The sequence below is a fragment of the Sminthopsis crassicaudata genome, chromosome 3, assembly GCF_048593235.1.
Source record: "Sminthopsis crassicaudata isolate SCR6 chromosome 3, ASM4859323v1, whole genome shotgun sequence".
Taxonomy (NCBI): Eukaryota; Metazoa; Chordata; class Mammalia; order Dasyuromorphia; family Dasyuridae; genus Sminthopsis; species Sminthopsis crassicaudata.
In genome coordinates this window covers 374,396,376-374,420,600 of record NC_133619.1, presented here as the reverse complement: position 1 = coordinate 374,420,600, position 24,225 = coordinate 374,396,376, and the positions used below count along the sequence as shown (strand labels likewise).

Sequence of the window (24,225 nt, the reverse complement as noted above, 5' to 3'; positions counted from 1 at the left end):
ATGATTGGTATTGAATGGGACCAGCTGTAAAGCTGTTGTGTTAAATAACAAACTTTTGAAAGTAAAGAATTCAAATATACAAACCTTTCCTCTAATTCCTAACTTCTCAGCCTTTTTCAGTGTTTTTGAAAGTAAGGAAGTCAAATAAAGTTTTAGATAGACAGACAGATAGATAGACAGACACACATATGTATAAATCTTTTCTCCAATTCTTTATTTCTCAGCCCCTTTCGGTTGAGTTTTTGATTCCTTACTCAACTGAAACCCTCTAAATTAACCAGTAATCTCTTAAATGCTAAATTCAACAGCCTCTTCTCAATCCTCATCCTTTTTCACCTCTCTGCAGCTTTTGACTTTATTGATTACTTTCTACATAATCAGTCAACAGACTTTTGTTAAACATCTACTATGTTCTGTAGGTGCTGGGGCTCTAGAGACAAATGAAATGGTCTCTGCCCACATGGATTTTACATTCTATTGAGCAATTTCTCATTGTTCAGGTTTTTGTTCTCTTCCCACCTGACTGCTCCCTCTCTGTTGTTCTTGTGAGGGTCACATTTATGACCCCTTCCCCAAGCATGGAAATACCCTAGGACACTACCTGGGACTCTCTTTTCTCCGTCTTTTCTGTTTTATTCCTTGGTGGTCTCATTTATCCCATGGGTGATTAATTCCATGGGCTTAATTATTAGCATTATGCAGATGATGATATGACAGAACTTCATTTCCCTTTTGAGCCCTAATTTCAAGATATCAAGACATTAACTGGAGACTACCACCAAGAAAGACCCCTTCAATGTCCCAAATGAAATTCATTATCTTAAAATCTAATGATTTTTAGGATGCATACATCAAATATTTGTATATACCACAGAAATATGTTGTGGAAGCCCAGGACATCCATCATATGAAACCTGGTTTAAGTACAAATTGTCAGGTATGTTCTGCCCAACTTGGGAAGATCATTTTAGGTCTATTGATAGTCATTAAGACCATTAACTCTATATTCATTTAAGTATAATAAAGCATTATCTAAGTAAATAAATTGAAACTAGTTCAATTGCTTAAGTCATCAAAACAAAACTCTTAAAGCTTAAATGTCTTCCTAAGTACTTTCTGATGAGATCATGACTTTGTTCTGTTTTACTCACATTGGAAATAACTTTGGAATTGCAATTTTACAAACCCACTTTCTAAGACTCTTGGCATTTTAGTTGTTTTTCAATCTCTGAACTTGGACAGTGCACATATAGCTATTCCTATATACGAGTGTCTATCTGCAGAGAGCAAGGCTTTTATGCACTAGACACGTACATACATATATTTATATCACCAAAAATTATGTAGTGTTAAAAGGAACTATAATCCAATCCATACCTGAAGCAAAATTGCTTTCTATAATATCTTTGGCATATGGTTATCCACCTGTAACAGAGAGAGCTCGCTACTTTCCAAGGCAGCCCATTGCATATTTAGACTGCACTAATTGTTGGGGATTTTTTTTTTTCCCATCTTGAGCTAAAATCTACCAAACCACATCTACTTGTTGGCCTTTTAGGACCAAATGAAATAAATCTAATCTCTCTTATTCTCAGTTGCCTTTCAAAAACTTGAAGACATTCATTCTTGTGCATGTATTAAATCCTGGTATAGGCAAAAATAAAAAAGCTTGATTGTAATCTAGATATGTGTTTGAAGTGATTCTAGGATTAATGAGAGAAAGCTTCTAAAAGAAGATATATTTTTAGGATGAGAGGAGAAACAAATAATTCAATAAATTTTTTGACATGATCATGCCCTTAAGAGTTATATATTCCAATAACTTTTGAACACTGGTTCCTCTAGACTAGGATTGGGCTGTCTCACAAGGAAAATATGGGATCTGCTTGATTTAATAGTGTCCTTGACCTTTTTGTCCTTTTCCTACAATGTCATAAGAATGCCAGATTTAGAGTAGTGAGACACAATAGACCCACCAATTTAAATCCATCGTTTATTTTACAAATGAAGAAACGTGTGAGAACTGAGGAAGTAGTAGGCAGCATTTGTCAGCATGTAAACTCTGCTCACTGGTTTGACCTCAAACTACAGACATTTCTGTTATAATGAGACATATGTGTTCATAAATAGAACTTTAGCATACACAATTATACAAATCTGTACATATACAGAGCTGATTAAAAAAAATGGAGTTGGGGGCACAATACTCAAAATTTATCAGTGACACATGTTAAAAAAAAAAAGATAAGAATCTAATTAAAATAGCACAGTTTTATACATGTTAAATGGTTAAGACATTTTAAAAAATACTATGTTCAATAAACACCCCAGGCTGCACAAGCAAGTTGGGTGTCCTGCAACTCCTAGCTTGCCCAAGGTTGAGAGAAAGGTGAAAGGAGGTGATGTGGCTAACCCTTCTCTGTCCATAGTTCCTACTGTACCAGCAGATACACTAGATGTGTGGCATTGTACCTTGAAAAAAGATCTGAAGTTTGCTTCTGGATGTGTGTATCAGAAAGGTTACAGCTTTTGAGTTATTATGAAGTAATAGTTTTCAGTATTATTAATGGTTCTTGCAAAAGAAATCAATGCACAAACAAATTATGCTAGAAATATTCCCTAAGATGTCAATTGTGCTTTATAGCAAAACTAACTGAACTTGATCTGGGCCATTAAACTGAAGACTAGGTCTGAGAGTCTTCTGTGTTTAAGTGAAGCATGAAGAAGAGAGATGACTTAAGGTCCTAGGCCAGCAGTGATTAGTAATGGTTGTTATTTTACTAAAAGATTAAAAAAAAATAAAGCTGAGGCTCAAAGAAGTTGAAATCTAGAAGTTGAGATTTTGAAGGTACCCTTTGGCAAGTAGTCAACATAATATCTGTTTACACCTTCAATAATATTTCTATTTCTCTTAGCCTTTAATCAAAAAGCCTTGCCATTTTGCACAACAGGTCTTGATTCCACTGCCACTTCTTTGTTCATTTATATTGTATCAGTTTTTATGTCTCTAGAAGAGAAAAACTACTATACTCACCAGTTGTAAGACATTCAGGATTCTCCATCACCACTATGAATTCTTTAGGAGAAAGAAGAATTGTACCTACATCTGAATGGGCAAGGCACCATTGAGAAATAATAAAATGTTCCCCTACAACCAGACAAAGCCTAAGTTTCTTGGGATTAGAGACTGACTTAATGCTTCTTAGTTCCTGAAATTCCTAGAACAGTGTTTTATACAGAGTACTTGAAATAATAAATACTGTTGGAAGACTGATATGAAATAGCTATAGTACCTGTACTCATAGAAAGTAGTGAGGGGTACATAGCATTAGGATTGCTATATATTTGGAGGCAGCAGTTTACATGGGAAAAAATGTTATAGTGTTGGAGTTCTGAGGACATGAGTTCAAAGTCTATCTCTGACAATGTCTATGTGAATGTGGACAAGTCACAGATCCATCTTGCGTCAAGTGACTAATTAGGTCCTTTCAGCTTTAAATCTATGATTTTACATTACATTGTACAATTCCCCAGAGTGGCAGAGTAGGCTGCTCCTGAGGAAAAGAAGACCCTAAGAATTTGAAAATGGCTTATATCTGAAACAGAAAAGAGTCAAAAGCTCTAGGAACCAATTTAGAGAAGAAAAAAAAAAGTACCCAGTTTAGAAGAAATAATTATCTATGAATGTGGATGTGCCAGGATTACCTATATTTAGAGGAAGTCTTTAAAAGAATCTGTGGATAACTTGGTACAACACTATCAGCATTCATCAATGCATGAATAAGTTATTCAAAAAGGGTTCATTTGGACTGGGAATTAATTTAAAACTTTATTACAAACATTAGCATTCATTTCAGCTTTTTAACAAACACAGAAGCAGAGTTGGTGTTTTGTTGGCCCATATACATAGTCCCAAACCAGCTGGCTTCCCTGACACCAGATTCTTATCATTGAGTCTGTAAGTTACAAAGATGGGTGTTAGTCCCTGAATTTCAACAATAATGGACCCTCTGGGAGAATAAGACAAATATTGCTCTGCTGGGATATTTCTGTCCCTTTCTCTTGCTTTCCCCTTTGCTGACACAGGAAAATTATAGGAATGGGTAAAGGGAGTTGCTATCTGCAGGTATACACATTTATAGATAAGAATAAAAAAGGCAAAAAGAACCAGAAAAATGAATAGAGAATAGAAAATGAAGAGAAAAAATGAAGAGAGAGAGAGAGAAACAGAGAGAGAGAGAGAGAGAGAGAGAGAGAGAGAGAGAGAGAGAGAGAGAGAGAGAGAGAGAGAGAGAGAGGAGAAAGAAAAGAAAGAAAAAGAAAGAGGGAGGAATGAAGAGAGATGATATTTCCTTGCAGGTTCACTGGCATATGAACCATCTGAAAATTCCCATTTAACTATATTATGCTAAAAGCCTTTAACACATTTTCTGCCTGTTACATAGAAGTAATCAAGGTAAAGAAAGTAGCATGCATAGTGGAAACGGAGTAACCAGGAGACCTATATTTAAAGACCTACCTTAAACCTATGTTTGAAACATGGAAATAATTTGGAACTTCTGCTTTCCTTTATATATTAGATAAATTCTGAACTCTTAAATACCTCTCTGCCATCTGCTCCCCAATTACCTTTCCATTTTGATCAACCAATATTTAGTAAGACTATATTGTGCCAGTGTCTATGCTGGGAATACAAAAATAAAAAAGACTAAAAGCAGTCCCTGTCCATATGAAGCTTTCAATCTAACAGAAGAATTTACAATCTAATGATCTTATACTTTTCCCTTTCAGCCACTCTGGTCAAGGAAGAGTCAGCATTCCTTACACATCTTAAGTGTCACTATTTTCATGCTTTTGCTTATGCTGTTCATTATGTCTATTTCTTCTTTGTACATCTCTAATTATTGAAGTTCTGTGCCTCAAAGCCTCACCTCTTTTAAGAAGTTTTTAATCTCCCCCTTTGTTCTTTCCCTTTCTTCTGCAGATTATCGGCAATTATATACACTCTCTATAGATTTATATAATTATACTTTATATTATAGTTATTTACATATTTAAACTCCCTATTAGTTCCTTGAGTAAAGGTACTAATCTTTTTATTTTTGCATTCTCTTTAGCACCTGGCTCAGTGTTATATACACAGTAAGTGCTTAACAAATATTTGGGAATTTAATAATTCTAAAGCAGAAAATTCAAAATTTATACATATTTTTGAATGTTTCCGATTATTGTTTATTTAGTATACTCCTGTCTGCCGGTATAAAATGTTCTTTACTTATATTGTAGGCTCTGAGAAGGAAGAAACTGTGTCTGGCTTCTATCATTCTTTGTATAGTACCTATCACAGGGTCCCAACACAATCAACTCAAAAAATGTATTTGGTTGAAGAAATCCTTTGTATGATCTACCTTGACTCAAAGACACATTGAGAAGTCAAGAGTTGGTCATTTCAATGACTTTATGAAGACAGAACTGGTGTCTAACATCCTCATGATGACATTATTATTGCCTAATGTGCCCTAACCCCCAGCAGAGGCTCCAGAGAATATCAAATTCTCAACATATGTAATTCATCAATTTTTGCCCAAAGAATAGGCGTATTGAATTGAAATTATTTCTTTTGGTTTGTGTTTTTTCCCCCTGTTGTCGTTAAAACAGAAAATAACTTTTTAATTTGGACTCCATTATGCAAAGAAAGGGAAAAAAAAAAACAGTACCACCCAAGTCTCTGCTTAAAAGAACTTTTCTAGAAATGAAGATGTTTCAAGTTCTTTAAAAAAAAAAAAAAAAAAAAAAAAAAAAAAAAGGGGAAAAAAGTGTTCTAACACTTGAGTATCCCGAGATTTGTAGGACAAATGACAGCTACAGGATTGCTTCTAGCCAGGGAATGAAAAGCAGATGATGTGAGTTTTAACTTTACTTGATTATTTAAATTTTCTCTTAAGTGCTATGCTATGACAGACAATGTGGACCGGAGATCTGTAACTGTAATCACAATATTATATTGTTTATAGGCAATTCTTTAGCAGAGAGTTCTTATTAATGATAATAAGGATAAAAAAGGTTCCTAACTAAGCAATCCTTATATATCTAGGAAGAGATGAGTTAGACCCTAGAGATAGAGTTTTTATATTGGGAGGGGAGGAATGAATCACAGAGCAGAAGCAATCCCACTAGAGGTTCCAAGTGTAACATTCATTCAGCAAATATTTATTAAATGCCTACTTAAGGCAGAGTACTATATGATCTTGACTTAGCTAACAGCTAGAAACACACCAATTCAGCAGACACCACAATAATAGAATAATGTTATGTGCAAGGGAGGTGGGCATTGGGACAGATGTCCAGAGATGGACATGGGATATTTCCTGGACTCCTTTTTTCCCTTCCTTAAAGTCTGTGATTCCTAAACTTTTTGGTCGGTAACATCTCCTTGTCATTTGTTCTATTCTGATCTGATAATTATTTGGGAGCTGACTACTGACTACTATCTCTTGTGTTGTATCCATGAATCCTCATCAATATTGGTTCTCACAGTTCAAATTTTAAAATATTAACAAATTTAAAACAATGCCCATGATCTCCACATCTAGCAAGGTAAATAAAAACAATCACAAAGCAGAGACTATCACTAAGCTCCATGAGAATGGTACATGGCTTCATCACAGACAATAATAAAAAAACAGCTCTTTTGGGAGTGAGGGTGGAAATCATAAGGTTCCCTCCTCCCACTCTCAGAACTAAGTATAGAACTAGGAACCAGAAGGTATTCATGGCTCTAAGCCACCCTGGACATGAAAGGAGATATTTGTTCAAAGGGTAAGTAACCAAGCTAGTGGGCTGGCACATCATTCCCATTTGTAACCAGAGATTAGCTCCTCTGCTGGGCACTTACTTGAGCACATCCTTGTCCTTGTTGAGGTGTTGGAAGAAAGATGGCTCACAGATGAGTTGGTTTTCTTGGCAGACTTGTTTGCATGATTTCCCAGGTTCAGAGAGCTTCACCTGCAGAGCACTAAGTGGTGGCCACATAACTTGTCCATGACAGAAATCCTATAATAACAATTAAGTAATGAGTTAAGATTCAGTTCAAAATGTCATCTTTTCTGGGATCTGGAGCTATTGGTTTAGTCAGAAATTATCTTTCTCTACTTGCAACTCTCTGTACCTATCCTCTGTGTTTAATAATATTCTGTTTTATTTTATATGCATATGTTATCACCCCTATTAGAATGAAAGCTACTTCAAGGCAGAGACTGAATCTTATTTACTTTTGTAGCTTTCTCAGATATATCTAGGATAGCGACTTAAACATATAGTTAAGAGTTTAATAAATATTTGCTGGAAGAAAGAAGAAATCAATCAATCAATAAGCATTTATTAAATGTCTATTGATACTAAATGAAATACAAGAAATGTGGATGAGATAATCTTTTCCTTTAAGAAGATTGCAATCGAGAAAAGGCAAATTGCTCAAAGTTTATTTGGGTAATTCAACTCTGATTGCTGTTCAGTTGATTCTGTGACTTCATTTAGGGTTTTCTTGAAAAGGATACTGCAGTGGTTTGCCATTTCCTTCTTCACTTTTATTGTACAGATGAGACAAAAAGCATTAAGTGACTTGCTCAGGGTCACATAGCTAGTAAGTGTCTTTGGTCAGATTTGGACTCAGATATTTTTGACTTCAGATCAGCACTCCACTATGTCACTTAACTTTCCTGCACTCCTTAGATAGAGGTTGATTTAGAAACTTCCATAGTTATTTAATACAGTGAAGGTACTTAAATCTCAATCACTAACTAAAAGCTGTAAGAGATTACATATACACACATACACAGAGTTCAGAAAAGGGAATGGAGAGAAGAGTTAACACTTCACTGTGCTCCTTTGAGGGATATAGTAACATAGGCTTTGTAATTAATCTTTATGGAACATCTACCGCAAATTTCACTCTCAGGAATCTTGTATCTGCTTCAAAGCATAAGAAGCTGTTATTGTCTCCTAATTCTAGAACAAAAGGAAATGGCTACAGACTGAAAACTATAAGATGATCCAACTAATTAGTGTGGTTCTTTTTAAAAGCAAATTAAAACAAATATTAACAGGCATTTATTATCTTTTATTTTTATGTTCTCCCACCCTGCAAAAATTAAAAATAAAATGCTTGTAGTAAATATTCATGTTCCAACTAGGACAAATCCCCATGAAGTGGGTAGCATGTATAATCATCAGTCCTCTGGAATCATGGTTGATCTTTAAGTCTTTCAAAGTTATTAGTTTTTTACAACATTGTTATAGTAGTTATTGTTCACTTCATTCTGCATCAGTTCATTCTAATCTTCCTAAGTTTTCCTGAAACTATCCTTTTTTCCTTCCTTCTGGCATAATAGTAGATTGTTATAGTTTTATATCATAATTTATTCAGCTACTACTCCCCAATTGATAGACACTCCTCTATCTAATTAATGTTAATGAATCAAAGATCATCCCTTGAATCAAGGTTATTCACTCAATAAAATGAAAGTTAAGTCTAATTCTGTTCTCTCTCTCTCTCTCTCTCTCTCTCTCTCTCTCTCTCTCTCTCTCTCTCTCTCTCTCTCTCCTCCCCCATTTAAAAAAACTTTGAAAGATATGTTAATCATCTCCATGGGATCATCTATATTTCTTCAAGTTTGACTGGAAAAGATAAAAAGGGGGGCAGGACTTTTTGAATGCTCATCTAGTCAATCAGAAAGCCTATTAATAGAGACCACATAAGTGGTCTCTTTACTTGTGAAGCACAAGCTTCCTTGTAGAAAGACTTTTAGACATGAAGGTTTCATTTTCACATTCCAGGAATAAAGTAAGAACCTGAGGCCTTTAAGGGTTTGCAGGTCTGGGTTCAAGGGCTAGCATTAGCTGATTGTGTACCTTTCCTCATTGTAAAGTAGAACTATCACCTATCCAATATCATTTATCATCAGATGCAAAAGAAGTAAAAACAAAATGTCCTTCTGACATAAAATATAGAATCAATGCCTTTGATATTCTAGGGCTTCATGAACAGCTATTTTTTTAAAAAAAAAGGTAAAACATTCTCTCCAACTGCAGTTCCAGGTCCTCTTCTGAAGCAACATTCCCATCAGATCGACCCTTCTAAACCTGCAGATTCTTTATTTGGAAAATGAGAAGCCTGGAGCAGGTCATCTCTAAGCTCTATCCTAATAATAATAGTCTATTGACCAATGCAATACAGCTAGAGAACATGTTATTTTAAGTTCCTGACTAAGTCTATTTTAACTAGTCACTCAATTTATACCAAGAGTGAACTTTGTCATCTCTTCTTTAGTTCTATTCAATGATTTTAATGAGAGGTATTTATTAATCAGTTAATGATTTCATAATTATAATGGACAAGAGAACTGCATTCAGAGCAAATGACCTCCATGAAGAGCTAGTCAAACCTAACAATAATGCAAATTTTACAGTAACAAGGGTTACAAAATAAATTTGAGTTAACAATTTACACACAGTTCACAGTATGCTGTGACACTTGACAACTGGCAATAAATTATAGCTCTCTCAATTATTGTCCAACCAAGGAATGGGTTTGTATTGTTCATCTTGCCAGTTGCCCCTTGCTATCAGTGGTGCACTGGGATAAGAAGTCAGGGTTTGGAATTAATCAGGGTTTTAAGATCAGTGTTAATAAGTGGTTGCTGTAGGAATTAAATCTATAGTTTTGTATCAGCACCAGGCTGTTAAATAAGCAGTTAAAATAAAATTTTACTTTCAATAAATCCACTATAAATTGAGGATAACAAAGAATCATAAGTGTATTGATTTAATAAATAAAAAAAATATTGATTAGAAGTATAATAATTCAGGTTAGAAAGTAAGAGAAATCTTAATTTGGGGTTAGAGGAAACTTTCACCATGGGCACTAACCCTCCCAAGTTCTCGTGAATGAGACCAGAGAACTGATTATAAAACAGAATTCAATTTAAATCAAGTTCAGTAAGGAAGGAAAAAAAAGTCTTCATGATTTCCTATTCACAAAGCTTTCCCTTACTGGTCATTCATTTGTGTCTATCAGTTTTGGGTTTCATTTGGTCTATCCTGTCCAACTGTGTTCTCATGGATGACTAGTGTTATTAATTATAATCTGCTTTGGACCAGGGTGAGCAAGGATAGGTAACCTTGAAATATGTCTTGGAGCAAAGTAGAAATAATAGTAAAACATATGCCATGCAGCACACAGCTTCCAATACTGTAGTTCAATTTAATTAAAACTGCACTGGGATTTTATAGCTCAAGGTTACATGAGCCCTTTATCTTGCAGTCACCTCCTCAGGGTACAAAGTTTTCCTAGGGGTTCACGAGTCTACATGTTTCTATATGTCTCCATTTTCATTTCTCAATTACAATTTTAAGGAATTATGACTTCCTCCCATAGTTACAGGACAACTTCCAATTGAAACTTTAAAGTATTGTGGTCTACCATTAATTATTCAAGGACTGATTGTCCCATTTGTAAACTAGAGCTCTTGCTCTTCTCCCTTCCCTTCCTGCTGCTTCACTTGGAACATTATAGTTCACTAACATCTCTACCAAGAGGCTATTGGGGGAAAATTGGGGTGGGGAGGGGTTTCCTTTCAATCCCTAAGTCCCCCCCCCCACACACAAAAGAGAATAAGAGTTTGATCCAGGTGATTTTTAAGGTCTCTCTCAGATTTAATGTTAATGTGATTCTGTTAAAGTTTAAAAGATTAAAACTTAAAACCCCTCAGTCAGTCACAAGTGTTCATTAAGCACTTATAGAAAGATGATGGTTGAGGCAAGATAGTAATGTATCCTATGGATGTTGCCTAACATAAATGGGGTCAAGTGGCCATGGATTTATTTACCAAATTCCAGAATTGTAACACTATTTTGCTGTCCTTACAACTTGACTGGGAATTTTTTTGTTTTAAGATTAATAAAAGGAAGTACTACCTTATATAACAGTAAACTTGAAAAATTGTTATCTGAAAATACGGTGCAGCTAAAACAGAATCTGCATTCAAAGATTTACATAATGTTCTGAATGGGTTCTAAATGGATTTAGCTCTTGATCTAGAACAGGTTACTAAAGAAAAGTGAAGGTACTTGAGACATAACCTTAATTTTATGATTTTTATATAAAAAGGGACAAGTACTCTCATATCAGTTTTTGGGAGACACTGAATAATCACATAGTATATAGTATTTTATTGATATAGTACTTTAAAACAGATTATTCTCATTTTTAAAATGAGAAAATTGAGACTGAGAAATTAATGATCACATCATCACTTGCCTATGATCACATAGCTGGTAAATATCTGAGAGAATTTAAACCAAAGTATTCAATATTTCCACCATTCCATGCTATCTTTCCTGATGTCCTTGAAAATCCAATAACTGAGATCATATAAAACAGTAAAACTAAAAGAGAAGACATGTTTCTAAAGAAACTTACCTGTTTCTCAATAAATGCATTCATCCTTTGCAGCATCCCTTCACATGTGAACTCGTATGGCATGTAAGGTTCAATCTGTTGAAAAAGGATACATTATTTCTATGTAAGGAAAGAACTGCTTACTAATTTTTCCATTTAATGGGCAATAAGCTCAAGTTTGACTATGTCTATTAATTGTTGCTTTTGAATGACAGTCATGATATTCTAAAGAAGATTCATGATACTTGCCCTCTTCATAATATTAATAAAAACTAAATTCCAAATTATGCAACCAGGGACCCTAATTCCATTGTTCTCTCTTCAACAAGTCTTACAACTTCAAGGCAGAAGGACAAATTCTTGTGCCTCTACCTAAGGCTTTTTAGCCTTTACTTTGTACTTGATGACAGAGAATTGGGCCAAACCAAAACTGGTAACTTTTGGTCTATTAGTAATGCTGCAATATAACTGGTCAAACTCGTTTCCTTATTTTCATGGTTTTGCATTAGTACATTAGGCTGCCTATGGAATATCCTTAAGTTATAAGCATAATTCACAATACAATGTTTGTTGAAGAGATGAATAATGACCAAATACAGCATTTTTTTCCTATATGCAATATGTAATATTTATCAATAACACTAATCTGTATGTCAGGATAGTGATTTGAGGAAGTAGTGTGAATATGGGAATTGTATCTAAGTACTGTGGGATTACACCAGGATTTTCATGGCAGAATTCCTGTTTCTAGAGAATGTATCTCTGAAGAGCTCAAAGTACTTTAAAAATATTCCATCATTTCCACAAACCTTTTTAAATGTCCTCTACACATCTGAGATGGCACTTCACATTAATTATTTCATTTCACTTTCTTTTAAAAGAATTTTTATTTACATTTCACTAACAGTCATTTATACTTTTCACATTCCAACAGGTCTCTAACAAGAGATTCATACAAACGATTTTTCCCTCCCTCTCAAATAAGTCTGTGTAATGGAGTAGAATTTCTTAAAACTTTTTTTCACTCAGGACTCTTTTTTTGCCTAAAAATTTTTACATGACCTTGTCTCGAATCTGAGCCAAAGTGTTTCTGGCAGTATTTGTACATGCACAGTGCAAAGTGAGCTTGTTGTTCATTGAGAACCAAAGCTGCAGTGAAGTTGCTTGATGTAACATAGGTAAGCACTGTTAGAAACACCTTAGATTCATTTTGTGTTTGATTTTGAATTAATTTTTGGTCATCAGAAGTCTTTTATTGTTGCCGAATTTTGAGACCCCCATATTCAGGATGAGGTCGCACCCCACAGTTTAAGAAGCTTTGTAATAGAGGACTCATTCACTCACTCACAGGTTTTAGCACACTTTGCTGTGAGCGATATTTTTTTCTACAGCTAGACAAACTGATAAAAGCCACCTTCAATGTGGTCAGCAAATCTAGTTATGAGTCTAAAACAAGCTCTAAAACACAGAAGCTTTTTCTCCAATGTATCCCAAAAGGCACACAGGAATGAAATAGAAGTTTATTAACTCAAAAGGCTTATTTCAACCTACAAGTCTGAGAGATATTTCTTCTGTTCTCTACCCAGACAAAGCCTAGTAAATCTGATGAAGCACATGAATTGCTTTCTGACCACTATAGTGTATTAAAAGTTGTTAACTGCAGCAGTTTTCCTATCAAACCAAAAAAAAAAAGGTCATTTACTCCTAAAATCCTTCAAAATATGTATTAACATTTCTTTGGAGAGGGACCTAGATCTACTAATAATGATACTTTAAAACAGATCCACCTTTCAAGAGAAAAGAAATACAGATCAAAAGTTCATGCAGCTAGCTCATCTGCAGAACTAAGAAGAGGAAGATGTTCTCCAATAACTGGACCATCCTAGCTTCTGGCCACCACTGGGTAGGAGAAGCAGCAAGAGCATGTTTGAAGCATACAGGCAAAAACAAGTCTTTTCCTTTTCCCCACTTTGTGACATCCCTCTCTGTTAGGTTAATACACTCTTTTTCAGGGATCCACTGCAACTCATGGAATTTCCCCCAGCACCTATATTAACTGCTCCCTGTCACATGAACCTTTTTGGATTAGCAAAGTCTCACTTTCCAGTAGTGGCAGCTATTCCTCAGTGGTGTTGGTTGATAGTGATACAGACCAGCCCTATGATTTCACTAGAGAGGGAACTCTGGGTGAGGAGACCTCTTCCATCACTGTAGGTCAGCATGTTTTTGGCAACTTCTGGTCAGAAAGTTAGAAATATGAAGTACCTTGCCCAAGGTCATGTAGCCTGTGTGTGCAAGAAATAATACTTGAACCCAGGTCCTTCTGGTCTCAAGCCCAGTTCTCCATCCACTACATCCGCTCACAATCTCATTAGCTGATAACTTCCACAATATATCAGTGGGGTGTGATTGCATCCATACGGGAAGTTCCTCTGCCAAAGTAAATTTTAATTCCTCTATAACAGTACATGGTCTCTGAGAGTTGATGTGAATAAAAAAGTTTATTATCTCTGACCACCTCTGAAATGAGGTGACTGATTCTTGGGATATAAATCAAGTCTATTTGGGGGATGCATTTCAATCTTTTCCAAAATTTAAAGGCCTTCTCAAACTTATACTCTGATTCTACAACTTTTTAGAGTCCTGCTTAACTACACTCCATTATGAAGAATCACTATAGGTCTGGTGACAGTTTACTATGTTATCAATTCCTGGGCAGGTGGAGTCATATTTAATGTGGGGGGAATCTTCCACAACCAATGGAAGCAATTCTTTAATGGGGAAATATGATGAGAGGTAGAAGGAAATATTTTGGGGAAAGAAGGCCTCAAATTTACTTTGGCTGGAATTCTACCTATTATAGACTCCCTGGTAGTAGTGGACAGCTACAACTTTTGCTCTTTTTTTGCTCAACTATTAATTTAGTTCTACCTGTGGGATGCTACCTGTGGTTTTGTTCAGTTGTTTCAATCATGTCCAACTTTTCAACACCCCCTTTGAGATTTCTTGACAGAGATACTGGAGTGGTTTGCCATGTCCTTTTCTAGGTCGTTTTACAGATGGGAGTTAAGGCAAATAGGGTCAAGTGACTAGCCCAGGATCACATACTACTAAGTCATATTTAAACTAGTCTCCTGACTGCAAGCCCAGCATTCTACCCACTGCTTTCCATCTAGCTGCAGGATGTTATGCTTAACTAATTTGATGCCTTGAGCATCGAAACAGAAGATAAGTGAAGGTTAACAAATGTTCTACAGTGAAATACTTCAGGTACCTGGCCCTTACAGAAATTTTCTTTACTGACACAACACAGCTTGGAGAAAGACAAAAGATGTGCACAGTGTTATTTTCTAAATAAGAAAAAAAAATTATTGGTACTTAATTGGAATTCCAGTATTCTAATTAGGCCTAACAGAGCAACCTTATCTTATACATATTCATTTAGCACAGTAACTAATAGTTATTTTATATAGTGCTATACAATTAAAAATTTGAATGACACCAAAGTAAAAATGACTTAATATATAAATCTTTTTCAAGAATTTCCTTAATTACTTTTCCTAATCTCTTTATCACAGGCCATAGTTACAGACCCATCTTCTCCTGTCTGTTGCTTTCAGAGCTTTCTCGTAGAATAAAAATGAAATATTTCATAGAAAATGTGGGAAACTCCCTTGTCAAATCCTTTAAAATAGACTCTTTTTTCTATCTTTTGTGATAAGGTACAATGATAAAGTTTAATTTAGGAGAACAAAGCAATTAGGAAGATTGCCACATTAATACTTTCTGTTTAATCCTATACATGGAGAAAATGAATATTTTTTTTCTTAACCTTTTGATTTAAAATTGCTTTTACTGCATTCTCTACTTCACGATGATCAGTTGGGTTCACGGTCCAGACATGTGGTCGCCCAATGAAAACTTCAGCATAAGGATGCTGAGAAGTTAGCTGAAAAAGAAAAAGGAACAAAATAAAACATATTATCATCAAATATCAGATATTTCCCTTTATGACAGGCACTTTTTGGTGCCTTTTATGGTATTGAGTTGTACTGGTGCAAGTAAAAGAATGCTCTCAGTAGTAAAAACAAAGAAACAAATAAATCAACCTCCATTTACATCCCATAGCCTTCTCTCTTTCCACCTTCCTTTCCCTCCACTCCCTAACTGCTTTTAGGCATTCAAAACATCCACAGGTAAATAACAATAAAACAAAGATGACTTCAAGGCTAATGACAAATTATGAATTCCATTTGGAGACAGGAAATGGTATGACACTTCCAGGGTGAGATGGAATATATAGCAGTACTCCTCTTTCCCCAAAATAAGATGAAAATAAAATAGCCTGCCACATACCATCCATCACTCAACTTCACCTATATCAGGTAGTGTCTATTAAACAGCAGCTGAGACAGTCAAATAGGCACAGAAGGAAGGCTTGCAATAAAAACCAAGCTTTTAATATTATAAAAATGAGCAATGGTAAAAAGTAGACAAAAGAGGAAAAAAATATAGCAGGAAGCTCCCTACAAGTTTTTTGGACTGGTCTAAAGAATAAGAATTATGCTAACATGATGCTTTTCTAGTTAGTGAGTGCTGATAATAAATACTGTAAGGAACCTAGGGAATATACAATTGTGGTGTCCTCTAGGTATTAACAGTTTAATTTGGCCCAGGAGACTAAGTAAGAATATTTTTCATTATTAACCCTTTTTTGGCCTACAAAGATGCTTCATAATAGGTATATTTGTTTAGCCAGCTTGTCTTCTGGGCAGAGCCTGTCTTAACTACATGGTGCTTTAAAAAAAACCATACATAATGTTGGTTGAAGGAATTTATTGCACTCTCTTATCTCTGCCAAGTCTTATACTCCTCATTTCCCATTGTACCAAATGGTATACCACCTTTATTCAACCAAGGGAATAAGCATAAGACACTGCCCCCTATCACTAAGCCTTTATTAATACTAAGTCTGCTGTCTACATATCCTTCAGCCACAATCCTACCTATTGTGTCCCTCTCCTCTTTCCAAAATATGCTCAGGATTCACTTTCTCCAAGAAGCCTGATTAGTGCAATTCCTAGTCACTTCAGTACCACTAGAATCCTCTTGCATCCTTCTCTAATGATTATTTTGTTCCTTCCCTTTGAATGGTGGCAAAAGATATACTTCCAGCCACTTTCAATGCCCTCTAATTAGATCTAAAGAAAGTTCCAAGAAAGAAAAATAACAAAAACATGAATTATTTAATTTCTCTGTCTCTCTCAATAAGGAGTACAATGTTCTGTACTGCTCTTACAAGCACTTCGATATTTGAATTTACAAAGGAGAGGAAAACTTCTGTTGATTTTTCAAGAATAAGTGATTTTCTTCCTCCTCTGAGTCCCCATGGTCCTTTATTGGTACCTTCCCAAATTGCTTAACACTTGCTTTGTACTTATCTTTCTAATTGCCTCTGATACCTGGTTGTATAAATTCAAGCAAGTCACTTAGTTGCAGAAATAGAGGGTGCTTTCTCATCTGGGAGTTTCCCTATACAATTGAAATCCTAAGCACTGCTCCAATTCCCTGTGATATTTATCAACAATTATAAAATGACTGGGACCATATCTTATAATTCTTTGTATCCTTAAGCACTCAGAATGTAGACAAATCTTCAGAGTTGGGAAGGATCTCAGGGCAGCACAGTGACTGGCACAGAAGAAGCACCTAATGTTTATTGATTGATGTTATCCAACCTCTACCTGAGCATGAAACCCTTCTACATCATATTTGAGAAGAGGTCATGCAATCTTGGCCTATTACTTTCCCAGGCAGTCAATCCTCTTTTTATGAAACTTGATTATTAGGATGATTTTCCTGCCTTTTGGGACAACCCAAATAAATTTAACTTCTTTTCTAGATGCTAGAACTTTAATAGATTTGAAGATATCTATCATGGACTGTGCTGTGTCTTCTCTTCTATAGGATAAATATCCCCGATTCCTTTAGATGATCTTTTATACAAAATAAAGTTGAGGCCTTTTACCATTCTAATGATCCTCTTGATATTCCCTAGTTTATCAAGATCTTTTCTAAAATGTGACATTCAGACTGAAAATCACCCTCCAGATGTGATCTGATCAGGGTGGAATAGAGCAGGATTGTAACCTCTTGAGTCATGGACATGATGTCTCTCAAAATAGCCTAAGATTTTAATTTGCTTTTTTGCCTGTCATATCAAATTATTGCCTTTTCAGTTTTCAATCAACCCAAAGGCCCAGATAGTTTGCATATGAACTGCTGATGAACAAGGCCTGTTCAACTAGAACTGATGAAAAATATACTTTGTGATTTCAAACCAGGATGATCCGAGTTCAAACATGACTTTATCTTGTACTACCTTTGTAACGTCTTTCACATATGTTCCTTTTGCTTCTCTCTAACAATATCATCACCCTGATGTAGGCACTTATCACCTATCACTCGATCTATTGAAAAGCCCTGCTGGTTGGTCAGTCCCTTTGCCTCAAATCTCTTCCCACTCCATTCCATTATTTACTCATATCAAAGTAATCTTGCCACAATGCCCCACTGACCATGTTGCTCCCTAACTTAATGACCATCAGGGATTTCTGATTACTTTCTGGATCAAATGTTAAATCCTTTTTGACTTTTAAAGCCCTAAACAATCTGGCTCCTTCCCACTTTTCTAGTATTCTTATAGAAATGATTTCCCTCTGCTGTTCTCCAGTCTTACAGAGGCAATGTAGAATACAGAACACTTAAGGGTCAAATAACTTGAGTTATATCTCTATCATTTTGTTACCCATGTGACCTCAGGCAAGTTGTTTATTATTTCTGAGTTATTTATAGTATCTTAGAATTAGTTCCTCATCTTCAAAAAGATAACAAATAATAATCCTTGTTCTGCATATGTGCCTTACTGGATTCTTTTTTTAAGTGCTTCTTAAATGTTAAAACTACATAAATATGACTAATGAGTTATTTTCAAAACCATGTTTTTCCTAAGTATGAGCTATGACCATTAAGGACTGGGATGTATTTTTAAAACATGATACTGACATTTACTTCAAGCTGGATTTTCTTTCTTTGACTTCTTACAGGGAAAATTTATTTTTTTTTTATTTTTTTATTTTTTTTTATTTTTTTTTTCTTTCTTTTTTATTTTTTTTTATTATATATATATATATATTTTATAATATTATCCCTTGTATTCATTTTTCCAAATTACCCCCCCTCCCTTATTCCCTCCCCCCGACGACAGGCAATACCATACATTTTACATGTGTTACAATATAGTCTAAGTACAATACATGTGTGTGAATATCATTTTCTTGTTGCACAATAAACATTAGAATCCGAAGGTACATGCAACCTGGGCAGACAGATATTAGTGCTAACAATTTACATTCCCCTCCCAGTGTTTCTTCTCTGGGTGTATCTACCTCTGTCCATCATTGATCAACTGGAAGTGAGTTGGATCTTCTTTATGTTGAAGATTTCCACTTCCATCAGAATACATCCTCATACAGTATTGTTGTTGAAGTGTACAGTGATCTTCTGGTTCTGCTCATTTCACTCAGCATCAGTTGATTTAAGTCTCTCCAGGCCTCTCTATATTCCTCCTGCTGGTCATTTCTTACTGAGCAATAATATTCCATAACTTTCATATACCACAATTTACCCAACCATTCTCCAACTGATGGACATCCTTTCATCTTCCAGTTTCTAGCTACAACAAAAAGAGCTGCCACAAACATTTTGGCACATATATGTCTCTTTCCGCTCTTTAGTATTTCTTTGGGATATAATCCCAGTAGTAGCGCTGCTGGGTCAAAGGGTATGCACAGTTTGATAACTTTTTGGGCATAATTCCAGATTGCTCTCCAGAATGGCTGGATTCTTTCACAACTCCACCAGCAATGTATTAGTGTCCCAATTTCCCCACATCCCCTCCAACATTTGTCATTATTTGTTCCTGTCATCTTAGCCAATCTGACAGGTGTGTAGTGGTATCTCAGAGTGGTCTTAATTTGCATTTCTCTGATCAGTAGTGATTTGGAACACTCTTTCATGTGAGTGGATATAGTTTCAATTTCTTCCTCTGAGAATTGTCTGTTCATATCCTTTGACCATTTATCAATTGGAGAATGGTTTGGTTTCTTATAAATTATGGTCAGTTCTCTATATATTTTGGAAATGAGACCTTTGTCAGAACCTTTGTTTTTAAAAATATTTTCCCAATTTGTTACTTCCCTTCTAATCTTGTTTGCATTAGTATTATTTGTACAGAAACTTTTTAGTTTGATGTAATCAAAATCTTCTATTTTGTGATCAATAATGATCTCTAGTTCTCCTCTGGTCATAAATTCCTTCCTCCTCCACAAGTCTGAGAGGTAGATTATCCTCTGTTCCTCTAATCTATTTATTATCTCCCTCTTTATGCCTAAATCATGGACCCATTTTGATCTTATCTTGGTATATGGTGTTAAGTGTGGATCCATATCTAATTTCTGCCATACTAATTTCCAGTTTTCCCAACAGTTTTTTCCGAATAATGAATTTTTATCCCTAATGTTGGAATCTTTGGGTTTGTCAAAGATTAGATTGCTATAGATGTACCCTTTTTTGTCCTTTGTATCTAATCTGTTCCACTGATCTACCGGTCTATTTCTTAGCCAATACCAAATGGTTTTGGTGACTGCTGCTATATAATATAGCTTTAGATCAGGTACACTTAGACCACCTTCCTCTGAGTTTTTTTTCATTAGTTCCCTTGCAATTCTTGACCTTTTATTCTTCCATATGAATTTTGTTGTTATTTTTTCTAGGTCATTAAAATAGTTTCTTGGGAGTCTGATTGGTATAGCACTAAATAAATAGATTAGTTTGGGGAGTATTGTCATCTTTATTATATTCGTTCGGCCTATCCAAGAGCACTGAATGTCTTTCCAATTATTTAAATCTTACAGGGAAAATTTATGAGCCACACCAGAAAATCACCCTTATTTCTTACTTAAATCACCACCAACTACCTTGACAACATACTTAATTCACTAAGCTTGGCTCCAAAAGACTTTCGGTCAGTTCCAAAAGTCCATCATCAAGGATGAATGAGCAACCATGAAGGATGTATTTATTTTTTTTTTAATTTCCTAACTTAACAGTTTAGCTACAGGGTACAATAAGTAGAGCTCTTTTTATGGCAGAAAGACCCAACTTCCATCTCAGTTATTTAAGATACTTACTACATGTGGGATCCTAGGCAAGCACAGTGCCTGGCACATAGCAAGCACTTAATAGATTGTTTCCTTCCATGTAAAATGGACATTTCCATATGCATTGTAGAAGAGGAGAGAATTGTACCCGAAACCATAATTATCTATCACGTGAAGGTTACTTAATAGGTTAAAAGTTTGAGATGCCTAAGGGACATTTAGATCAAAATGTTCAATAGCCAGTTGAAAATATAAGACCAGACTTAGGCCTCAGAGGAGAGATTAGGAATCTATTGATTTTCTTTCTAAGTATATAGTAAATTTAACATAACTTTCAAAGTTATTCTGCATAATGATACACAAAAACCATGTGTAATTGTGTGTGTGTGTGTGTGTGTGTGTGTGTGTGTGTGTGTGTGTGTGTGATACTAAAATGCTGGAAACAAAATGGGTAATTGCTCGTATTGAGGAATGGCTAAACAAATCATGGTACTTTAATATAATAGAATTATGACTGTGCTATAATTACAAATATAAAGGTTCAGAGAAACACAGAAGACTTGATTAAACTAATGCAGAGTGAAAAAGTAAGCTGAAGAAAGTAAAACAACATACATAATGAGAACAACGTAAAGGGCAAGAAATAAACTAAAGAAACTGAACACTAACTGGAGTGACCATGGGTAGACTCTTCAGGAGAGATGTGGAGGAATACAGGCAATGTAACAGACACATTGTCAGATACCATCAATTCATTGGTTAGTTTTGTTTCAAACTAATTTTTAAATTGATACTATTATGAGAAGCTTTACAGAAGGAAGGAGGATATCCAGATAGGACTGTGACATCATATTAAAGAGCATCAATAAAACTTTACTTCTATATGTGGAAAGCCTGTTTCAGTGACCACCTATACCATGAAGCCCTTTGATTTAATGGGACTCTCTCTTCTCAAAAGAATTGTTCCAAAAATGTTTTTGAGAACTGGAAGAATCAGTGCTTAGTCTATGAATAAAGCCTCCCAAAGTTAGTGTTTTGAAGTGGAGAATATTCATTTATAATTGATTTCTTTAAATAATATCAATCATATCACTTTATAGTGATTTATGATATATGTCATCAACCTGCTAGACTTCTTCCTTCTTGAAGACAAAAAATATGCTTCATTTTTCTTTATATAGCTTAAATGCCCAACTTGATGCCTTGCATGTAGCATGTGGTCAAGAAACATCTGCTAATAAATTTCATTTACTTCTTATTCCCTGCTCAGAGAAGTCTGCTAAGGGTAATATTTGTTAAAGTACTAAGCTAGAGTCACATTCTTTTGGCTAATGCTTTGATAGACACTTACCTCTCTCAGGGTTGGTTTGCCTATAAAAAAGTCCGTGTTTTTGCTGCTTTTTGGTGGGTTAAATTTGACATTCAGGAATGCACATCCATTAGCGATAGCCTCAAGGGGAGCTGGACCCTCATATGGGAACCCCAGTCCGACAAACAACTGCAAAACAACAATAAAACACATTTCAGGATGATTTTCCTTCACTTAAAATGAATCATCACTGCTTAAATTTCTCATCATTTAAACTGCTTTACTTCTGTAAGAACTACATAAAAATCTTAGATAAGAGATAGGGGTAAGGTATTTGTTCCCAATGAACTCTGCAAAAATATAGCTGCAAAGTTTTCTAGAAATGTAATTAAGTAAGGTGCCCTATATTCTTCCTCCATGATGATAAAAGAAAGAAGGAATGAGCTTAGCAGGAGGGAGGAGGAGGAGGTCCTAATGTCCAACAATAATCTTTCTGTAATGGGCCAGAGAACATGACTAAGAAAACTCTTGGTAAATTAAGCAGGAGGTTTCTTCATTGAATGGATGGAACAACAGAGCCTTTCAGTAAAGCTGGGGGTTGGGGGATGCCACAGAAGGTCACTTGGTAGCTTGATTACATTTTGAATGACAGTATTCTAACACATGATGGCAGACTGGAAGACATGGGTTTTTAGAATGGTTACATCACTGGCCACCATCAGAACTCTATTTTTCGTTTTCTTTTTTTTTTTTTTTTTAACGAGGTTTGGGAGGAAAGGGAAGGCATTATTCTTTGTAAAATCAGTAAAGTTGCCAGTACTCACAGCTTAAGCAAAATTTTGGGCTTTTCCTAATAAAGGCAGTAGGTGGCAGCAGAATGACAGTCTGCAGATCTCAGTAGGGCGAAGACAGAGGGACAATGGGGGTCACACAATGCTTCAAATTGGCATTGTTTTTCCTAGTCCAAAATGAAATAGGATTTAATTGGCAAAGGGCAATTCTACCAGCTAACACTCTTAGGAATTTAAGTTCCCAAATGATGAGGACATATCCTCTGAAGAGTTTGGTAGTGTGCTAAGTGCCAAGTATGTTCAAATAATAAATATTAAGTATGGTATCAGCAAACCCACTGTATTGTCCTCTTGGACAAATCAACTTAAGACAGATCACATTTCATTGGGGATCATTTACTTGTGCAATAACTAGAGAGAATGGCGAGAACCTAACCTTTCACTTCCCTGACTCTTAGAGGCTAAGGGTGCTAAAATAGAATTGGTTTTATGAATTACATTCCTTTGACTTCCGCTAGTCTGCTCTGCCTCTACAACTCATTTAATGGGGAAGTAATTTAGAATGGATTAATTAAAAAGATCTAAGCAATAACTGCCCTGTTCCTTCTCTTCCTACTTTCTCATCCTACTACAGTACTGAAGGATCTGTGATCCCTTCAATCTTCAGTCAAACTCCAGAGGCAGACATGAAAGTGATTTTTTCCCCTGAGGCTGGGGTTAAGTGACTTGCCCAGGGTTATATAGCTAGGAAGTGTTAAATGTCTGAGGCTAGATTTGAACTCAGGTCCTCCTGACTTCAGGAGTGGTGCTCTACTGCATCATCTAGCTGCCTCGACATGAAAGTGATTTGACCTCATCTGTTTCTCTTTCTCTCTACCTAGACTAATACTTTTAATATTAGATTTCTCTATATGTGAGTTTTCAAGAATCCAGGTCCCATGCTATGGGGTGGAGAATCTACTTATCTGTGGAATTCTCACCTTAGGATCCAATCCAGCTAATTATGGCTTCTATCTTTATATCTGTCAACTAGCCTCTCTTCGTCACATCCTCTGTATACATAGGAGTTTGAGCCTTCACCCCTACTTGCCTAGACTATCAATAGATTCTAACTGGCATCTATCCTGTGTATCTGGTCATCAAAATCATGAGAAAATATATACACAGATATATTTCTGTGTACCTGCAGAAAAAAGAATTCAAGGAAATATCAGGTATTGATATGGAGCACTGAGAATGAATCTCTCCTTGACCAATTTAAGGCCAAGATTCTTACTCTTGATAACTTTGAATAATAAAAAGTCAAATCCCAAGAATGGTAGCATTACAAAGTTAGAAAGGCCCTCACATATCAAATCTAATGGGCTATTTCCAGTTCTCTTCCTGGATCTTTCTATCAGATTTAAATGCTTCTTCTTTCTTGAAGATTTTTTATTTCTTTTATTC

The 24,225-nt window shown here is 35.4% G+C and overlaps 1 protein-coding gene across 3 annotated transcripts in view; it reads right to left on the bottom strand.

Moving 5' to 3' along the window:
• Positions 1-24,225, bottom strand: part of MGAT5 (alpha-1,6-mannosylglycoprotein 6-beta-N-acetylglucosaminyltransferase) — a 367,256-nt gene that overhangs the window by 7,326 nt on the left and 335,705 nt on the right. For all 3 annotated transcript variants that reach the window (XM_074301876.1, XM_074301877.1, XM_074301878.1), the window contains 4 exons: positions 22,031-22,177; positions 15,291-15,407; positions 11,480-11,554; positions 6,896-7,053 (listed from right to left, as the gene is read on the bottom strand). In XM_074301876.1, coding sequence (XP_074157977.1) covers positions 6,896-7,053; positions 11,480-11,554; positions 15,291-15,407; positions 22,031-22,177 — 497 coding nt within the window. The remainder of the gene's footprint in view (positions 1-6,895; positions 7,054-11,479; positions 11,555-15,290; positions 15,408-22,030; positions 22,178-24,225) is intronic.